Source organism: Nyctibius grandis, chromosome Z, assembly GCF_013368605.1.
Source record: "Nyctibius grandis isolate bNycGra1 chromosome Z, bNycGra1.pri, whole genome shotgun sequence".
Lineage (NCBI taxonomy): Eukaryota > Metazoa > Chordata > Aves > Nyctibiiformes > Nyctibiidae > Nyctibius > Nyctibius grandis.
The window spans coordinates 46,532,540-46,549,778 of NC_090695.1; the positions used below are offsets into that span (position 1 = coordinate 46,532,540).

Here is a 17,239-nt window from a genome sequence, read left to right on the forward strand (position 1 = left end):
GAAGAAATAGATTATGACTAGTATACTTACCTTTCATTCATTGACTCTCCCCAAGCCATCAGCAGAGAAGAGGAAAAAGGAGAAAAAGTAGAATAAGGAGAAGAGTACTACCTAGCCATGCTTATGCTTTTCTCTTTTAAAAGTCAGATAATAATTTATCTATCATCCACGTGACAGGCAACACCAGGAGAATATTAACTATTCTATTTAAGGTCTCCTGGATCTTGAAATGTTATACACTTACTACCCATCATAATTTCATTAGTGAGCACAAGATCTAGAGAAGGAAGGAGGCAAGCAGTGTTTCCACTATGTCACTCAGTTTTCTCCAATAGTAAATGCTCAGAAAATTAGGATGAAATTCTGTCTTACAAAGTCAAAAGGGAACAACACTCTAATTCTTAATAAAGCTATAACAAAAAAACATTTCTGTACAACCTTTCAATTAAAGCATTCTATAGAATCACTATAGTCTTTTTTAGATTCTAAAGAATCTTTAAAAGCCTTTCAAATCCTAATTCATTAATCATCCTGAAACTACTTAATAATACACATATGGGGAGAGGGGTGTGTGGTATGCCTTAGGAAGCACGGAGAGGGTGAGTGATTCACCTCGTGTTATACAGGAAGGCTGTGGCACAGCTAGACTGATATACAAACTTCAGGAATCACACTATTGTGCTTCATCCACTAGATGAACTCAACTCATTAAATGATACAGCTCTAATTCAAACAACACGTCCAAAAAAATCCCGAGGGACTTATCTTGAAATAATGAATGTATTCATACAGTGGAAGGATAGTTCAATACAGATATATGTAATGTGTACCAGAGGAAAAATACCTGTAATCTATGTGTTTCTTGAGCCTCCTTTAAAGATTCCAGTTGTTCTTCGTTTTCCTGTAGTAATGTCTTTATCTGTTTCTGCAGTATCTGCAGTTCATGATCCTTCTGGCTAAATACTTCTTCATCCATAACTAGAGCCTGCTAGATAATAAAGGAAAAGTTCAGCTGGGGAAAAGGGGACATTATTATTCTTACAGTAGGAAAATTTTAAAAAAAACAACAAAATCTCATTTGTTGTTAAAAGATGTGATCAGAACTGCAAAGTTTTGAGGTACGTAAGGCAAATTGTCTAAGTGGTTATCTGTGGTTTCTACCAGTTATTTCTTCACTTCTGTTTCATCTGTTGATTTTCTTCTGACAAGTTTCTTCCTTTCAAAGGGAATAATGTACCCATAACCAAAGGTACTTTATTGAAGTAGACATCTAAATTTGATCTAAATCAAATTACTGTCTTCAGGATGCTATGAGATGTAGCCACAAGATCTCAGCATCAACCATAAGATTTATATACTTCTTAAATGAAAAAACAAGGACAGCTGTCCTCATTCTGCAACTCCGATAACAGCCTAAAGATTAAAGAAACCATAAGAATGCTTCTTCAGATGTTCTGGTGGATAAATAATCCAATACGGATTGAAGGAGACTTCCAAATGTTACTCTTCCAGAAAGCCTGTAGAAGCCAAACACGAAGTATCGAAAAATGATGTCTTACTGTTCTAAAACTGGATACTTCTGTACAACTAGCTTACCTGCATCTTTCTTCCAAGAAAAGACAACTCTTAATACTTTTAAAAATGCACTCAAGAACCTGATGTCTCTTCAGAGAACAGAACTTTTTTCCGAAGTCTATGTACCAATGCAAATGTTTCTACTAAACATGGCTGACAAGTGTATCCTGCCCCCGACTGGTCCTGTATCATTATGCAGACTTGAGCTAACTACAGAAAAAAGAAGCTTGCACAGATGTTAGCATGGTGACAGAGAAGGGCAGGATGAAGTGATAGAAAACTAAGTGGCATATTGTCCATATTGTAATAAACATACATAACTAAAATCAGAATATATTTGCTTGGTTGTATTGGGTGTAGGTGTCCAGGGTTTGGTGAGGGTGACTTCAGGGGTGGCATCTGTGAGAAGAGCCCAGGGTTTCCCCATGCTGGACACATCCAGTTCCAGGCGACTCCAGTGGACCCACTGCAGGGAACAGCTGAGCCCCTCAGCCAAAATAGTGGCACCTCTGTGATAATATACTTAAGAAAGGGCACAAAATGCCAGACAGGCAGAAGAGGAAGGAACCAAGAGTGAGAAAGACCAAAGGGAACACCAGGAGGAGGAGACGGAGGAGGTGCTCCATGGTGGAGCAGCAGATACCCACACTACAACCTAGGGAGGACCCATGCTGGAGCAGATGGATATTCTTGAAAGAACTGCTGCCCATGCAGAGCCCATGTTGAATCAGAGGAAAGGTGAGAGAAGGAAAAAGCAGCAGAGAGAAATCAGTATGTACTGACCATAAACCACCCTGCTATGTCCCTGCACCACTCGGCAGTGAGGGAGAGGGGTATGGAGTGAAGGACTGAAGGTAAGTCTGGAAAAGGGGAGGAGGAAAGGTGTTGTTTCAGTGTTTGTCTCTTTGTTCCCCATTACCCAAATTAGTAATTAATATTTTTTTAATTGGCAATAAATTAAATCATTTTTCCCCAATTTGAGACTGTTTTTCACTTGGTAAGCAATCTCCCTGTCTTTATCTCAGCCCACAAGCCTTCTCATTCCTCTTCTTCCTATTTTCTCTCCCCGAGTCCTGCTGATAGAGGGGTAAATGAGTGGCTGGGTGGGAGTTTGGCTGTTAGCTATGCCTAACCCACTACACTAGTATTTTTATTTTGTGTAAGGCAGCATTATCCAGGCAATCAGAGCTGTTAGCAAAGAAATATTTATGTACACACAAGAATAAGTCCACTATTAGCTATTAAATCTGTCCATATGCAAGCCCTGCTCTAGAGTCTGTACTGTCTTGTTTATTTTAGCCTCTCCCTAACCATCTCCTGCTGGCTGTGGATGGCATACTCACCGGGGGAAATTTAAGTTCAAACTCAGCTATTATACTGTTTTGAACTTGGGAAACAGAGGTTTAAAGTAAGCTACAGAAGAAAATCAAGAAGTAAGAAAAAAGCTGTGATTTAGATTGATTTAGAACAAAGAACAGACAGAATTTGTATATGCAATTGCCTGATAACAATCTACAGGCTTATCACAGTCTGGTGTGCAAACTGAAAATGGGTTGATGTTATAAAATTCTAACTTGTTGGAGCACTGTCTCCTACTACAAGACAGACTCAGATTAGTTTTTCTGAGCTGTTCATCTTACATCAGAACTTCACTCAGTTTCAAATAAGTGTACAGGTATTTTAAGTTACAAAATTAATTTTCATTTGAGGGTCTGTTTATTGTACACTAATCTGCGTTATTTTTGACGTTTTGTTATTCATAGTCAACATTTTAACTCAGTACATCCAAAATATGCACTTCCTAAACGTATATGGTGATGTTCCCAAAAAAAATTATTTATTTGATCATGTGTCAGTTCTGTGAGGAGACATTATCATGCCTGAGAAGGCTCAGAGCTCTTCTCCCCATAGGTCATTGCCTAGCGCTATTATCTGCTGTCTGAGAAAGAGCTAATCAGAGCTGCCAGCATAACAGGATCCTCATGGGATATCTGCATGCTAAGAATCCCATATCTTGTTTTGAAATTCTCGCCTCAGCTAGACAACTGGAAAGTATGATGACACCAAAAAGCAGAAAGTTGGTATACGACACACAAGCAAGTGTTAGAAAAGTAATGAGACAGAGAAATCTGTAAACAGTTTAGAAAATCAGTTAGCTAAAGACATGATAATGAAAAAGAAATGCAGGAGTTCTTGGTGAGAACATTGCTGAAGAAATACAGGTTAGGAAATTACTTAACGATAATAGACGAGGTGCAACTTCATAGTATTAGACAGACTAGTATACTACATACATAGTATTAGATACAAGTTGCAAAACTTAGCCCATGGGTTATCTGTAAGTACACTGATATCTGAAAAGACCTACATTGTAGTTATAGCTGTAATGCTTCTGACAGACTGATTTATTTGCAGGACTCAAAACAATTTCTGAGTTAGAAGGACAACTGAAAGTCATTGTTGTGGGTTAACCCCAGTAGGCAGCTAAGCACACACAGCCATTCACTCATGTCCCCCCCGCCTCCGCAACCCCAGTGGGATGGGGGAAGAGCAAAGGAAGAGTAGAAGCAAGAAAACTTGTGGTTCGAGATAGAAATCATTCAGTAAGTGAAGGTGAAGTAGAAAAAGAGAGAAAGAAAACAAGACAAGTAATGCAAAGGCAATTAATGCAAAACCAATCACTCACCTCCTCCCACAGGCAGACTGATGCCCAGCCAGCTCCTGAGCAAAAGATGGCTAACGTACCTAAGCCCTCCTCCTCTCTCTTTTTATTGATAAACATGTCATATGGTGTGAAATATCTCTTTGGTTGGTTTGGGTCATCTGCCTGGTTGTGCTCCCCCTGCCCCTGGGTGCACTGCCCAGTCTATCCACTGGAGTGGCAGACAGAGAAACAGAGATAGCCTTGACGCTGTGCAAACACTGTTCAGCAAGACCTAAAACACTAGTGTGTTATCAGCACTGTATTTGTCACAAATCTAAAACACAGCACCCTACAAGCTGCTATGAAGAAAATTAACTCCATCCCAACCAGACTCAGTACAATCTCCACTCTATATTCCATACCATTTATGTCACGCTCAAGTCCCACACTATCCAATACATCATTAACCATCTCTCCCTTCTTGTCCTTTGACTTAGACACAGATATCATTGCCTTAGTCTATGGGCCATTCCTGTAAAATAACTTTAACATGTTCCTAAAATGTCCGCTGAGTTCCATGACTTGGATTCTGTCTGTTATGGTGGTCACTTAGGACAACAGAGGCATGTTGTGTTGTATTACTGGACATCAAAACCAGCTCAGGCTGAGTCACTGCTGCACTTGCCTGGCTTTTTGCAAGGCTTATTCTCTGTTGGTTTAGGTGATTCGTGCTGTAGTACTTCTTGAAATATACAACTCAAATCATGGGTTATTTTCCCCCAAGGTTAAATCTCTTGAGGTACATATCAGATTTCCCCATTCTCCTGCATTACCCACTAAGTGTGCCTGGGTCCTTGAGCAAAAGCAGTCCCACAAATAGGTTTGCCTTTTCCTGAGGGAGGAACAATACATGCTGTCTTTCCCAGCCAGTTCTGTACATGTACTACAAGGAACTTCTCTCCTCCTACAATACATAGGGCTTTTGTTTGGGCAAGTCGAGGTCGGTTAGCTGATCCTCTGGTATTAATTAGCCAAGTGGCTTCTCCTAAATTTGCATTCCACTGCTGACATGTCCCAGTGCCCACTGCATTCAGTATAGTCTTGAACAGTCCATTGTATCGTTCAATCTTTCCGGAGGCTGGTGCATGATAGGGAATGTGATACACCCAATCAATGCCATATTTCTTGGTCAGGTGCTTATCAGATTGTTTCAGAATTGAGTCCCATTGCCTGGCTCAAGGCTTCCTGGGGTGCCATGTCACCACAGAACTTGCTTTTTAAGGCCCAGGACAGTGTTTCTGGTGGTGATATGGGTATTGTAGTGTCCACTTTTCTTGTTCCGCAATATCTAGCTGGATGGCTTTCACTTCTGCACATTGATCCGATTTGCCTTTTCCTTCAGCAGTTTCTGCAACTTGTCATGTGGGACTCCACGCAGCAGTTTTCCACCTCCAAGGGTTTCCCACAGTCTGACAGGACCCATCAGTAAACAGAGCATATAGTTTCTCATTTTCTGGTAGTTTATTATACAGTGGGGCCTCTTCAGCATGAGTCACTTCCTCGGGCAATGAGCTGAAGTCTCTGCTTTCTGGCCAGTCCATGATCTCTTCCAGGGCAGTTGGGGTTCCCCATTCAGGTCCATGGTGCAATTAGTGCTACCCATTTACTCCACATAGCATTGGTTGCATGATGGGTAGAGGGGATGTTTCCTTTGAACATCCAATGCAGTACAGACAATCGCAGTGCTAAGGGAAGCTGAGCTTCAGTATGAACTACTTCTGAAGCATCTTGAACCCCTTCATATGGTGCTAATATCTCCTTTTCAGTTGAGGTGTAGTGGGCCTCAGATCCTCTCTACCCACAGCTCCAAAACGCAAAAGGTTGACCTTGGATCTCTCCAGGTGCTTTCTGCCGGAGGGTCCAGCTGAGGCCATGCTCCCTGGCAGCAGCGTAAAGTACTTTTCTCACACTTGATCCTGTCTAGACTGGCCCAAAGGCTACTGCATGAACAATTTCCTGACTGATCTGCTCAAATGATTGTTGCTGCTTGGGGACCCAGTTGAAATAGTTCTTCTTTCAGGTCATCAATAGAGAGGACTTACAAGTTGACTGTATCCTGGAATATGAATTCTCCAGAGTCCCACAATGTCTAGGAATGCCTGGGTTTCCTTTTTCTTAACTACTGGGGTCATGGCTGTTATCTTATTGATCACAACTGCTAGGATGTGATGACAACCATCTTGCCATTTTATTCCCAAAACCTAGATTTCTTGTAAAGGTCCATTGACCTTGTTTTGTTTTATGGCAAAACCAGCTTTCAGAAGAATCTGGTTTTTCTTTTCCCTTTGTCAAACACTTCCTCAGCTGTGTTGCCCCAAACAGCGGTGTCATCAATGCACAGCAAGCTTTCTGGGGCTTTGCCCTGTTCCAGTGCAGTCTGGATCAGTCCATGGCAAATGCTAGGGCTGTGCTTCCACCCCTCCATGGCAGTCGATTCCAGATTGGACACCCTTCCACATCAAAGCTAAATGTGGCCTGCATTCTGCTGAAAAAGAGATTGAGAAAAATGCACTGGCAATGTCAGTTATGGTGTATCGCTTGGCTGCCTTTGACTCCAGTTCATCCTGGAGTTCTAGCATGTCCGGTATGGCAGCACTTAATGGTGGCGTGATTTCCTTTAGGCCATGATAGCCCACTGCAAAACTCCACCCTCTACTGGAGTTTTGCAGTGGCCATATGGAACTATTAAAGGGCAAGTCAGTCTTGCTAATCACTCGTTGGCTCTTGAGTCAACGAATCAGGTCCTGGATGGGAACAAGGGAGTCTCAGTTAGGACGATATTGATGCCAGTACACCATCATGGTAGCAATTGGCACTTGCTGTTCTTCAATACACAGCAACCCTATAACAGAAAGACCACCGAAGAGGCCAGGCAAGGTAGACAGCTATTTAATTTTCTCTGAACCTGCAGTGGCTACATCAATGGCCCAATGGTACCTCTTTACATCCCTGAGTACTCTCTTTTGAGAGAGTCAATGGCAAGGATATATGGGGCCTCTAGACTGGTGACAATAGGATGCTTCTGCCATTTGTTTCCTGTTAGGCTCACCTCAGCTTCTAACACAGACAACAATTGGGATCCCCCTGTCACTCCAGAAATCCAAATGTGTTCTGCCCCCTTGTATCCCGATGGCATTAGGGTACACTGTGCACTGGTGTCTACCAAAACCAAAGTAAATCCAATTGTCCCTTTCCTCTGCTTGGTCAGAGGGAGGGCTCCCCTATTCCCAATCAGAGCATTCACTACCTGACTCCTGTAAGTGCAAACCAGAAGCCTTTACACCATGAAAGGAGCCTATGGTCTCTCTCTGTTGCCCAGGCTATACTACAAGGACTATTCACAAGTGTGATCCTACTATAAACCAGCATGGTCCTTCCATGGTAGAAGGAGTGGGGTTCAAACCCATAGGGACATAAGTCCATTGGATCAGTATCAGAAAGAGGAGAGGGGTCCTCAGACCATCTACTGCATCTCGGGAATTGCTTGACAGCAACCGGAGCAGTAATCTTCCTGGAAGGACCCTTTTTAACTACTGCTTTTTCCCACAATTCATGAACATAGACTTCCAGGACCAAGGCAGGTGCACCATTCCACTTCCTCATATCCTCCCCACAGTCAGGCAGACAGAACCACAGGATGGCGCGTAGCACGTGCCCTTGTTCCCTTTACTTTCAGCAGAGAAAGGCCGACTCATGGAAGCTGAGATGCTGGCCTGCAGGGGCAAGGAGGGAGAGAGATTATCCACTTTCTCTCTGAGTTGCCAAACCTTATGGAACAGTCTTTCCACAGCTGAGAAGCAGGCCCATAGCAGGTAGGGGGAATAGAGATTCTCTTTGAACCGCCAGAGCTGGCAGACCAGTCTATACAAAGTTGGTGCCTTGATGTCAGTCCAATCCATCACTGCTAGGTTGCAGGTGCATGATGTCGGTGCGCTCTGTACAGACTTCTGCCACACAGACCATGTGCACTGTATGTCATTTGGATCTTTGAGGGCCTGATTATTGTCCATGTCACTGTAGACCACCTCCACCACCACTAATTCCCTCAGACACTGGATACCTCCCTCTCTGGTAGTCCGCTTGCCTCACTGGGTTACAATATCTTCCTTAAGAGGGTACCTTGTCTTCAAGCTCGATAAGAGCCACCTCTGAAGGCTGTGGGTGGCTGCCCCTCTTCCGATCCCTCTGTCAATCCCACATTCCCTAGCAATGGATCCCAGCTGTTATGCTTCCCTACCTTCTAGTTCCATACTGTTAGCCCCACTATCCCAGCACTGGAGCAACCAGGTAGCAATTTGCTCATCTTGCTGATGGACAAAATCTTTCTGACTATCTTGCAGCTTGGTCATGGATAAGGACCAGGTAGTTTCCACCTCTTACAATTTCTGCCTCTTTCCTCCCCTGTCCTGCTGCAGAATAGGCTGCCTCTTCTGATTCTTCCTCTCTTCCCCTCTCAGGAGCTGCTGCTTCTCTTACTGAGTAGACCTCTGCTTCCGCTGTTTCTTCTTGACTACAGGAGCAACTATTACAGTTTAGGGTTCAGTCTCTGGTTTAGTGTCCGTTTGTGCGGCCTCAGAGCAAGAGGCTTTCTCAATGCCCATTTGTAGGCTCTTTGATCGGGAGACCCTCTTACACCTCCAAGGGCACTGGACAGTGGCTTGATAAGCACGGGCCAGGTCCCAACACAGCTTTAAAAGTCACTGTGTTTCACCTTCCCTCCTTCAAATGATGTATGAGTTTGACGGGTTTACAAGCCTGTTCAGGCGTGAAATCCCAAGCTATCAGAGGCAATAATGGCCCTATACATCTGCCCAACTCCTCCTATACACCCTGCCACCCCAGGGATCCATCGCCTTAGAGCATGTTCCTGCGTGGCATCCCCAATTAGTTGTTTAACCTTATGAACAATAATCAAAATCAGGATCACAACACACACCAGTATGAACAGTCTGATTACACAAGGATATTGAAGGAACTGAGAAGCCATTACATCAAAACTATAAAAACCTATCCTGGAGGAGAGGAAGGGATGGGTGTCATTCTTTCCTCTCTCCACAAAATGTCCCTCAGAGGAGAAAGGGGGAAAGGTATAGCTGCTGGTTTTGTCCATGAGACGGTTCTTGGAGTACTGGGACACCAGCAATATAAGACCCAAATACCAGATTAGGCCGAAGGCCAGTGATTTTATCATAGCACTCCCAAGCAAAGGAAAACAAAGTGATCTATAACACACTAAACAGCAAAATCTGAAAACAGTCATTAATGATTCTTGGAGTCTGTTGTACAGATAGAAAGGAATCAAGCATCAGAATATTCGAGGAAACTCGTAAGTCAGCACCTAAAGTAAATATGTCAGCATCATGATCTGCAACAGCCACTCAAATAACAACAAGTTAACAGCTAGAAATCTAATCTAGCACACTCTGTCAAATCTGTCATTATCTCAAAGGCCTTGAGCCCCATGTTAGGTGCCAAAAAGACTGTTGTGGGTTAACCCCAGTAGGCAGCTGAGCTTGCTCACTTCCCTCTCCCCAACCCCAGTGGGACAGGGGAAGAGCAAAGTGAGAGTAAAAGCAAGAAAACTTGTGGGTCAAGATAGAAATCGCTCAGTAAGTGAAGGTGTCGTGGAAGAAAATAAAACAGAGCAAATGATGCAAAGGCAATCACTCACCACCTCCCAAGGCTGACTGATGCCCAGCCAGTTCCCAGGCAAAATATGGCTAACCTCCCTAAACCTCCTTCTCTCTAATTGCTGAGCATGATGTTATATGCATGAAATATCTCTGTGGCTAGTTCGGGTCATCTGCTTGGTTGTGTGTATGTGTGTATGTGTCCCCAATCTATTCCTTACGGGGCAAAGGCAGAAACAGAGGAGGCCTGGATGCTCTGCAAACACCGCTCAGCAAGACCTAAAATGTTACTGTGTTATCAACATTGTATTGGTCACAAATCTACAACACAGCACCCTACAAGCTGCTGTGAAGAAAATTAACTCCATCCCAGACAGAAGTAGAACACTAGCAGAGCTAAAAACAAAAATCTAACAGATAAAACTGATTAGCCAAAATACAACATTACTTTACCTGTCTCTGTCATGATTAAGCTGATTGTCTATTCCATCATCCATTAAAATAAAGCTATGTCCCAGGGATTAGACAAACAAAATCATACAAGATTGCGAATTAAATTTAAATTGTCAAATTAAGGACAGGTAAGTGTAAGAGTTTTACTTCTTTCAAAATGGAATTAAAGTTTTAGCAGACTGCTCTTTCCCATAGTTATTTAAATAATCAACTTATAATTAAATACCTGGCATTTCTTTAGTTCCCTCTTTAGCTGAAGAATTGTGATGTGATGTGGCGCTTGGCTGGTCCCAGTCCGGGTGCCAGTTTCCTGCATGGTGAGAGCTTCCTTCCTTACTTCCTGTACCATAGTGATCCAGCTCTGCAACCTGTTCCGCTGACTTCTGTTTAAGCTAACATCATCATTCAAATCAACCAGAAATGGGAAGGCTTCATCTACACAATTTCTATAACTGAAGCATTGAATCTCAAGCCGGATGAGCTGCTCCTCAAGTGAACTGATACGAGTTCTTTCTTGATTTAAGTCATGTGAACACTGATTACTGACTTGCTGGTTCTGCAAAGCTTCTCGAAGCAATCTGATTTCAAGTTCCATTTCATCAATCCGGTCTTGATCAGGGTTGTAATTTACAACTGGTTTATTTCTAATGTTTTTGGCTCTGTTGGCATATTTGAGGGAATTTAAAGATTCATCAAAGTCTGATGAGGATGGACTTATACATGTTATCATGACAGTCTTGGCATTTCCTCCAAGGGAGTCTTTCAGAATACGAGTGATCTTAGCATCCCTGTATGGAATATGTACACTTTTCCTTTTCGGGTCTCCAAGGGCACTGATGACATTTCCCAACGCCAACAGACCACTGTTGATCTGAATTGATTCTTTGAAGCGTTCACCAGTATTTCCAGTCTTTGTGACCCTCTCTGATCCTGCCAAATCCACAAAATGAAACTTTGAAGTAATCATCTGGACTGATTTCCAAGACGAATCCGGTGCAGTATCAGTATTTTTTTGAGACTCTGCAGGCTGTTTCTGACAAATACTGATGGTAAAAATGGCGTGAGATCGACTAGAGTGCTCATTCATTTGTGTTGTGCCTGTGTGACGAGCTGCATTGCCACTTTCCAGCAGGCTTATCACTTCATCTGCACATTCTACTTGGAATTCCTTGGCACCAACAATCACTTCAAACACCAAACCAAAGAAAGTAAGAATAATTCAGTTAATTCTAAACTCTTTAGCAAAAGTTTACAGCAATTAGAAATAGTCAAACTAAAAACACAAATTAGAAAAATATACAAGCCTGAATTACTCTGAGGTCATAGCATATAGATATAGAAAAATAAGGCATCAATATGTGAAAAGCATGAGGTACAACACATCTGAAACCTGCAGATATTTAATATAAGGGTGTATTGTGTCATAGCATTAGAAACAATATCTTAAACACAATACACAGCTTTACTCATTTACACATTGCCATATGGAATTTTCAATCTATTGCTATCCAGAAAAAGTATAAGCAAAGTCAGCTCAAAGGATATTTTGTCAGTTTAAAAAAAAAAAAAAAAAAAGACTAAAAATAAAAAAGTTTGTAGCTGAAATAACTCCTAGCCTATGGTAAGAACAGAATTTCTATTCTATATAGCTCAGGTAGTTGGGTATTTTGGACAGGTATCTATTAGTAATCTAATAACGTGGAAGTCTACTTCTACCAAGTACTCCTACTAAGCGTATTTTTTGTCCTTTCTTTTAAAGAAGGATGGAAAATGTCCTACCACAATCAAGTGAAGCTGACTCGAACTGTGCTGAAGAAGATAAATAGTTTAAAATATATTGCAGGGTCCTTATGAAGCAATGATATATTGTCTGCAAGATTTGGGCTAAAGTAGTACCTTCTGCCAGCTACAGACAAGAAAACCATGCCAGTTCAATGCAACAGTATATTAATATTAAAGCAAACACAACAATTAGAATATAAAGAATAACTAAACAAAACAAACAAACAAAACATTATATAGTTTCAGAATAAAATATCTCTGCAGTGTATTCTTCTACCATTTTCATGTAGTGGACAGGAGAACTATAGGACAAGTGTTAATTTCAAAGCCTCCAAAAATATCACATGCTACTCTTAATTAAATGTTCTCTTCCACTCATTTCATAGTGAAAGAGAGGCAGATATTTACAGTATAAATGGCTTAACAATTAAAATTTGAAGGAAGAAGCACAGGTTTAACCTTGAAATACTTATTCAAGTGAATAATCACACACTATAGTGTTTCCAGACAGAATTTGCAGAAGTAATAACGGTATTTTTACTTTATCATTTGCTGCCGTTTCTGCTGGAACATTTATATTGCTCACAGGCAGCTAACCCCAAAACTGCTTCAAATCAGCTAAAGTAAGTTTATATTCTGAAAAAGTAACTTTTTTCTAGTATTAGTAACGAATAAATTATTTCAAGAGAAGACAAGAATAACTTGGGCACACAACTGAAACCAAACATATCAAATTTTAGAGCTGAAATCCTACCTGTATTTCCCTTTTCATCTTCTCGGATATGTAATTCTTTCACAGAGGTCTCCAACTCCAATAAATCTCGAAGCTCTTCCTTATAAACCTCTATATAAGATACTTTCACATGGAAGTCAATGTTATGGTTTTCAGAAATATGCTGAAATAATTCCTGAATAGCCCGTGGGATTATGCCCTTTTCATCCTCTGCAACTGATGCTAAAATATAAGCAAAGATGTCACAGAAGCTTGCAGTCATTCTGCTGTATAAACTGCAAAGACTTTCAGATAGACCTCTGTGGGATTTGCTACTTTGTATACTAAGGAATCAAAAAGCTCAGTGTTCCCAAGCATTTTTGTGAACAGTTGTTTTTCTGGGCTTCAGAATATTTGTTTGCATCTGTTAATAGGATTCAACATTAAGTTGTAAATTACATAATCTTATAGTCACAAAAGTTATGAAAAATATGGAGTCTACTTTAAACCTATACTCCTCAGAGTACAGATTTGTTCTTTATTCCTACTCATTATGGTTGGCAATGACATCACAAGTGTTTGAGAAACTACAAATTCCACTTAAATACAGCAAAGAATCATTAGTAACTTAGTGAGACAAGATTTATGACCAATATTTACAGTAATTTCCTATTTTTTCAAAGTAGACATAGAACACTAATGCCAAACTCTGTTTTTATTTCTTTTAATATTCAGCATAGGACACTTCCATAAAAAATAAGCGTTCTTTATGCAAGAACACGAAAACTGTTTGTATATGAGAGGATACCAAGAATCTTTCTTCTTTTTACTAAAAAAATAAAGGGTTGCTTATATATAACTATTAATTTAGTAAATATAGGTATAAAACTAAACTTGCTGAGCTATGAACAGCATTAGATTGTGACATCCACTGCCTGAAAATTTGGCTGGCAATGGTACTTACAAGAACATTAAATAACTAATATTAGAGGAAAGACAAGTGAAGTTATAACAGTAAGCAGAATTAAGAGGCCAGCTGTATGAGGTTCAAAAAGGCTAAGTGTCAGGTCCTGCACTTGGGGCACAACAACCCCATGCAGCGCTACAGCCTTGGGAAACAGTGGCTGGAAAGCTGCCTGCTGAAAAAGGACCTGGGGGTGTTGAACATGAGCCAGCAGTGTGCCCAGGTGGCCAAGAAGGCCAACAGCATCCTGGCTTGTATCCAAAACTGTGGCCAGCAGGACTAGGGAAGTGATGGTCCCCCTGTACTCAGCACTGGTGAGGCCACACCTTGAACACTGTGTTCAGTTTTGGGCCCCTCACTTCAAGAAAGATATTGAGGTGCTGGAGCGAGTCTAGAGAAGCTGGTGAAGGGTCTGGAGCACAAGTCTGATGAGGAGCAGCTGAGGGAACTGGGGTTGTTTACTCTGAAGAAAAAGAGGCTGAGGGGAGACCTTATTGCTCTCTACAACTACCTGAAAGGAAGTTGTAGCGAGGTGGGTGTTGGTCTCTTCTCCCAAGTAACCAGTGATAGGACGAGAGGAAACAGCCTCAAGTTGTGCCAAGGGAGGTTTAAATTGGATATCAGAAAAAATTCTTCACCAAAAGGGTTGTCAATCACTGGAACAGGCTACCCAGGGCAGTGGTGGAGTCACCATCCCTGGAGGTATTTAAAAGACTTGTAGATGTGGTTCTTAGGGACATGGTTTAGTGGTGGACTTCGCAGTGTTATGTTTATGGTTGGACTCCATGATCTTAAGAGTCTTTTCCAACCTAAATGATTCTGTGATTCTATGATTCTAAATAAAAGGAAGATTTTAATACCTACCAAGAGATTCAGAATAATCTATTTATATCCATTTGGAAAACGTAAATCATAAATTTCTATAATGTTATAAAAATGTCTCTCAAAAAAAAAAAAAGGCAAAGACTGAGCAAGCAAACAATTAATTGACTAAAGCAGGCATTTTCAAGGTAAGATAAATGCAGCAAGAATCTCCAAAACACTGCATTTCAGAAAGAAATTCTAGTTTAAGTTGCATGTTAAAATGGAGAATGAGAAAGAGCACTTTATAAACTGGTTTTTTCTTAGACATTTTTGGTATAGCCTAATTTATGGAGAATTGTTTTTAGAACAGTTTAATTATCATATAAACTTTGGAAGCATTTTTTTACTATACCTTTTTTCATTAGTCCTTAAAAATTCTGCAGCATCATCTGCTATGTATTAAATATTTAACTTGCAGAAATACAGTGCTGACCAGTTTAAAAAAAAACCAAACTTTCTACAACCTACCAATGTGGCCACCTCCGATGGTGTAAGTCTTCCCAGAACCTGTCTGTCCATATGCAAACACTGTAGCATTGTATCCCTCAGTCAAAGATGCTAGAAGCGGTTTAATGCAAACAGTATAAACTTCTTCTTGGGTTGAGTTTTTGCCAAATACAAAATCAAAAGTGAAGACACGGTCTTTCCCAATGATAATTTGTTGTGTATTTGGGACTAATCTCACACACACTTGGTGGTTATGAAGTACTTCTTTCGAAAGCAGAGGTCTGATTCGAACTGCAACTTTAACTGGGATCTCCTCCATGCCAGACTCCATCCCTGTGCTGCCCACTCAGTATTCACACAGTCAACAAGAAATCTGTTACCGCTCCTGTGTTCACCTCCTTCGCAGTTGTCTGCAACTAAGAAAAAAAGTTTTCCACATTATATAATAAAAAAGAAATAATTTCCTGCTGAAGTAGAAAGTTGGCACTTCTTAAAGAATATATAAGCACCATTACACTATAGAAAAGTACCTGATATAAAAGCAGCTATATTAATAACTGTTAAATCAATTATAAACTAATTTTGCCTCTATTAATTTCCAAGCTAGCAGACTTCACCTTATATCTGAAAGTTGCCTCATTTTCTATTTGAACGTAACGCAGCCATATGAAGCAGCAATACCGTAAGAGCTTGTTAATAGACTCTGTTGATAAAGCATATGCTTACAGTGAATCCTCTCATTTTCTTACTCCTGCATTCATGCTGCATAGGCAACATAAATCAGTCAAACAAAACCTTTTTCTCCAAAGTTTTATGTATGTACACACACGTGCTTTAAAACCCTCTTCAACTTACGAAGCACCAGGCATTTGTAACTCGGCAAGGACAGAGAAAGCAGTTGCGTTGCCTACAAAGGAGGTGTGACTTTAAATGCATCTAATTACTATACATAAAGCATACCTCTGGTTTTAATCTGCATGTTTAACCACACATGTAATTATTTTTTATAAATTATATATTTTAGCAACCATGGTTCCTTATACTGCTCCCTGCATATTCATTCTTATAAGCACTGTACAGTAGCACAACTGTAAATATCAAGAAACAGCCTTTCTTTACAGCTGTCTTCCATGAACATTCAAAAATCCTCTCAGGTACCAAGTGCCGCTGGATCCCAAACATTTTTTTTTTTTTTTTTTTTTTTTTTTTGCTAATTCTAGGAATGTTTGCAGTGCAAGGGAAAATTTGCTGATCTTTCTGCTTGCTAAACTCCCACACATTGCCTTTTAGAAAGCTGTATCACCAAACTGGCAAAACTCATCAGCTAAGCCCCCAAAATTCAGCTTTGTTGAAAACAAACAGTTGTCTTGTGGTTGCAAAGAGAAGAGTTTTTGTATTTCATTTTATTCCATTTAGTTTGAGAACTTGGCCATCCAGAGTTGAGAAACTATATGAAGTTGAAAAAAGCCCCATTTTATTAACTGAGCAGAAGTAAAACAAATAAGCAAAGCATGAGACTGAAATCAGACTGGTATCATAAAGGACAGGGCGATCAGAAACAGCTAGATAAACTAACTAACTACAGAGCCAAAACACATTTTGATCAATTTCTGGTTTTATTTATCCAGGTGCATTATTTTTATCCCTCAGCAAGTACTGCTTTAACGTGCTGACATTCCCTCCTCTCTTTTAAAATTATCTTTAAAAAAAAAATTAAACCAAGTCACGGTGCGGGGGGGAAGAGAGGGAAATCCTATTGACTATTTCATAAAAGAATGCAGGAATATGAAACAGGTGTATGCCAAAGCCACAGAAACACTGTGGTGTCGACACACCACACGCTCTCGGCTGCCAGCAAGCAGGAGCGAGCACACGGGAAGGCTTTTTGCTGGCAGGGGTATTTTGAGAGCAAGCCGGTACATTTCCCATGTTTGCCGTGTCTCGAAGTGCACCTTTTACTCCAAACCTGAGAGGAGCCGGGAACTGGGTCACGCGTGGGCCTCGGGCGCCGCCCGGGGCCGCGGAATCCAGGCGCCCGGGCTGGAGGGGCCGCGGAGCCCCGCTACCGCTCCGGCGCTGCCCGCCAAGCCGTCCTCCGGGCCCGGGCG

General features: G+C 41.1%; 1 protein-coding gene across 1 annotated transcript in view; it reads right to left on the reverse strand.

Annotated features, from left to right (window-relative positions):
• Positions 1–15,462, reverse strand: part of KIF27 (kinesin family member 27) — a 30,522-nt gene extending 15,060 nt beyond the window's left edge. The window contains exons 1-4 of the mRNA XM_068423340.1: positions 15,153–15,462; positions 12,899–13,099; positions 10,589–11,547; positions 845–988 (exon numbers count right to left, since the gene is read on the reverse strand). Coding sequence (XP_068279441.1) covers positions 845–988; positions 10,589–11,547; positions 12,899–13,099; positions 15,153–15,462 — 1,614 coding nt within the window. The remainder of the gene's footprint in view (positions 1–844; positions 989–10,588; positions 11,548–12,898; positions 13,100–15,152) is intronic.
• Between the last annotated feature and the right edge of the window lie 1,777 nt (positions 15,463–17,239).